At 38.0% G+C, this 3,676-nt stretch overlaps 1 protein-coding gene across 2 annotated transcripts; it reads left to right on the top strand.

Annotated features, from left to right (window-relative positions):
- The first annotated feature begins 322 nt into the window (after window positions 1-322).
- Window positions 323-3,182, top strand: LOC105009809. 2 transcript variants are annotated; one of them, XM_010869235.5, is made up of 7 exons: window positions 323-420; window positions 1,134-1,445; window positions 1,543-1,851; window positions 2,109-2,129; window positions 2,219-2,308; window positions 2,495-2,547; window positions 2,679-3,182. In XM_010869235.5, the coding sequence occupies exons 1-7, from the start codon at window positions 363-365 to the stop codon at window positions 2,784-2,786; spliced, it is 951 nt and encodes a 316-aa protein (XP_010867537.4). In that variant the 5' UTR covers window positions 323-362; the 3' UTR covers window positions 2,787-3,182. The 2 variants fall into 2 exon arrangements, with proteins under 2 accessions (XP_010867537.4, XP_010867539.4); XM_010869237.5 differs by lacking the exon at window positions 2,109-2,129 and having other exon boundaries at window positions 2,679-3,175.
- The last annotated feature ends 494 nt before the right edge of the window (window positions 3,183-3,676 follow it).

The following is a 3,676-nucleotide window of genomic DNA, read 5'->3' as shown; positions in this document are numbered from 1 at the left end:
GGGGGGTGGGCTAAGCCCCGAATATATAGTGATCCTAGTGACGCCTCTGACTCCCACCACCACAAACGTGAAATACCAGAGAAAAAGAAATAGGAAGTGGTCAATGTGCCAAAATGTATGTGTGAAATTCAAGTTGTATTTTAGTGAACATGACAGAATTGATGTATTTGGATCACTTGAATTAATCATTGTGTTTATTTAGACAGCATTTTAAATAGCAGGTTCTGTGTCAACATGTATAGTATCTGAGGAACAAACAGATGTTGTATAATTCCCCCCTTAAAAAAGTAGAGGGCATTAGCCAATCAATGAACAAGTTAAAACCAACAACACACTGAACCGAGGATCAAGCTCTTACAGAAATGGATGGGGTCCATCACACTCTCATTCAACTGCTGATCCTAAAGCTTCTAAGTACAGGTTAGTGAACACTTGAGCGGACAGGAGGATAACCATGCTTTTGAACCGTGTGCTGTATGTTGTGTGTAGGTTTGTTAACAGGTGGCTAAAGACTGATCTAGACTTTGAGGGGCATTTCCGCTTAAGACTCCCCCAGACTCACATAAAGAATATTCCTTGACTAAGACGTAAACTCAAATGAGGACCAACTCATTCTCCAACTTTATGTTCTATGATGTGAATTAGTATGTGTATAGAAAATCAACACTCAGTTTGTAAACACCATTTATATTTACCTCTTAATGTTGATCCAATCTTAATTACATAATTTATGCAATCATTTTCATTTGTTGTTAAATTCATTTGACTATTTCAGTGTCCATGGACAAATGCTCATTAGAAAGTTGCAGGGGATGATGTAGATATGCCCTATGCTTCTGAACCATTCATGTCCTGTGTGGGTTTGTTGGTGGATAGAGACTTTTAATGTATTTTAGGGTTGCTTTCCCAGACTCAGATTAAGAAAACTCCTTGAGGAAGATGGAAACATAGAGTAGAATTGGAAAGGACAAGACTTTAGTTGTCCATCAGTTCTAATGGTTAAACCTCCTCTCAGTGATTAAAGCGTGAATTATATTGACCATTAATTGTTCATCCAATATTTATGACATAATCTAAGTAATTAATCTGGTTTGTTATTAACATTTTGTGGGATTAACTCTCTGACTCTTTAGGTGTCTTTGGAGAATTATCCTCTACATATATGTATAACATCTTGGGGGATGATGTCAATATGCCCTGTAAGAATTTGGTTTATCCAGTTAACTGCAACTCAGTTGGATGGATTCATTTAAAAACTGGGTCTCGTAATGCTATTCAACAAGTCTCTGAAGGGAAGGTGAGAGTTGACTCAAACAGAGCAGAGAGACTGACATTGAAGCCTAACTGTTCTCTAACAGTTCATAATGTCACCTCTGAGGATGTGGGAAAATACAGGTGTCAAACTGGAAACATTGATTCACTTACACATCTGTCTCTTCTCACCAGTGAGTATTTCTGATGATAGTCAAGGAGGAAGACCTACCACATCTGTATTCCTTGAAGAGAAAAAAACATTAAATTAAAGGTTATTTTTTGTTTCAGTCTCCTCATCCACACCAGAGTCAGATCTAAAGCCTGATTATCCACTAACATTGCGGTGTACTCTGCATACGCCTTTTGGACCTGGAATGTGTAGATATGGAGAATTGGATAAAATAAGTCTGGGATGGGTGGATCAGACACGTGCTGATTTACAGGATGTCTCCAGATACCATTTCACAGTCCATTCTACATGTGACATCACTCTGAACGTAACACTCCAGAGGGAGGACATCAACAGGAGGTGGACGTGTCAGCTGACTGACAAGGGAAAAGTGAAAACCTCTATTTACTTCCACTCCACATTGTCAGGTAGAGCTATATATTCTGACCAATATACCTATCTATTCTGATAATGTTACTATAATATGAATAAATGAACAAGTTTTATAATGTTCAAGTTCAACATAAAACCTAATATGTCTCTGGTGATGTCATTGATTTCTGAACTAGCATGTTGTCATATTGTTTTTGTCTTTGGTCTGTGGACGAATTGTAAAATAAAAATCCCAATAAGGTTATATTTCCCCCTCTGAACTAAATATACTTTGATGATGATGATGACCAAGATGAAAAAGAGGAAAATTCTGGTAAGATAACATCGACTGTTAAACCAACCTTTTTTTTGAGAGCCAGGTGAATCATGTGACACCAGTTGCACTCTGTCCTTCTCCACCAGATGTTGACAAGTGGGTGGTGATCGGGGTGGTGGTGTTTGTAGCTGTATTTGTGGTGATCACGACTCTGGTTATCTTCACGAAAAGGACTCGTAAGTAATAAAAATATAATTTAATTACCCTCTTCAGAATAGAACCAGAATTAAATCAGAACTGACTTCATACGCCCAGTAGTTATGTAATGGTCTGTTGTAAAGAACTCTATTTTATTTACAATAGACCATGTTATTGTATGTAATGTTATTATTGACTTGAAATGTTTCACGATTCTGGTTCAGGAATTCAGATGCCAGTCAACACAGGACATATGATGCTAGCAAACAACAGTGATGTACGTATAAAAGATTGATAAAAACAATTCACTAGGATTGTTATTGTGAATATCATGTCATATGTATATATGTACATGTGTGTGTGTCTGTGTGTCTCTGTTTGTCTGGGTTTCTCTGTCTGTGTGAGCAGGGCGAACAAGCTGACATTACCTATTCTGTGGTGAACATTCCTGCTGGTAGCAGTGTGATGAACAGAGACCCAAAGACTGAGTATGCAACAATCAGAACAAGATCCTAAACCCCCAGATAACATGCCTGCCAGATCATCACCGCTTCTAATTCACATAGCTCCATTCATGTTTTATTTTTTTGCCCAGTGACAGTCACACTGATATATTGTAAAGCATTTGTGCATTGCCTTGATGGGGGGCTGCAATTCACAGTGTTTATCTGGCAACAATGTCCCAATACGACAATTAAACAATACATAGTTGGTTTATGAAAAGCAGGGAGTCAAGATAGTGTTAGAGATCATATTTCATTACAGGAACGTCTACCCATGGTTGTATTCTGCAAAACCAGCTGTTGTTACCAAACCAACTACTAACTGTTTTGTAACAGTCTTTCAGAGTATTTCCTTTGTGACGAACAAAAGCTTCAAAGGAGCTGTTTAATAATAAAAAAGTATGTTCCACCTCTATTTTGACAGCAAATGTTGTGTAGTTGTTGAAATTAGGAAATGGCTATTAGAACATCGCTCAACGTTTGAAAATAACTAAGAAATGTAAAGCAACTGGAGATGTTAACAATCAGCCTAAAAGAGGACATATGTCTATATTGAACCCAGGCACAGCGATGAGAATGGCTCAAATTGCCAAATAATATCCAAAGATAGCAGGCTGGGGAGAATTGCAGACATTAGCTAGGTCTTGGGGTCAGAAAGTCTTCAAAACTAATCATACGCTACCTGCATAACCATAATCCTACAGGGTTGCCATGAAAAAGACTTTGCTGTCATCAAACAACAAACTAAATTGCCTACTGTTTGCCAAATGTTACTGGAACTTTCAATGGGACCAGGTTCTGTGGTCAGAGGAGAGCAAAATAGAGTTTTTTGGAAACAAACACCAGAGGTGGGTTTGGGCTGGACAGAAAGATAGCAATGCTGAAAAGTACATTATCCCCACT

The sequence above is a fragment of the Esox lucius genome, chromosome 18, assembly GCF_011004845.1.
Source record: "Esox lucius isolate fEsoLuc1 chromosome 18, fEsoLuc1.pri, whole genome shotgun sequence".
In the NCBI taxonomy this organism is placed as follows: domain Eukaryota; kingdom Metazoa; phylum Chordata; class Actinopteri; order Esociformes; family Esocidae; genus Esox; species Esox lucius.
Note: the sequence above shows the minus strand (reverse complement) of the source record. Positions and strands in the feature narration are given on the sequence as shown.

What these genes read in the sequence shown, in the direction of transcription:
- LOC105009809 (XM_010869235.5), top strand. Translation starts at nt 363, where the DNA reads ATGGATGGGGTCCATCACACTCTCATTCAACTGCTGATCCTAAAGCTT. An exon ending in CTTCCACTCCACATTGTCAG is followed by an intron (nt 1,852 to 2,108) that starts GTAGAGCTATAT and finishes ATGATGACCAAG; the next exon opens with ATGAAAAAGAGGAAAATTCT. An exon ending in TATCTTCACGAAAAGGACTC is followed by an intron (nt 2,309 to 2,494) that starts GTAAGTAATAAA and finishes ATTCTGGTTCAG; the next exon opens with GAATTCAGATGCCAGTCAAC.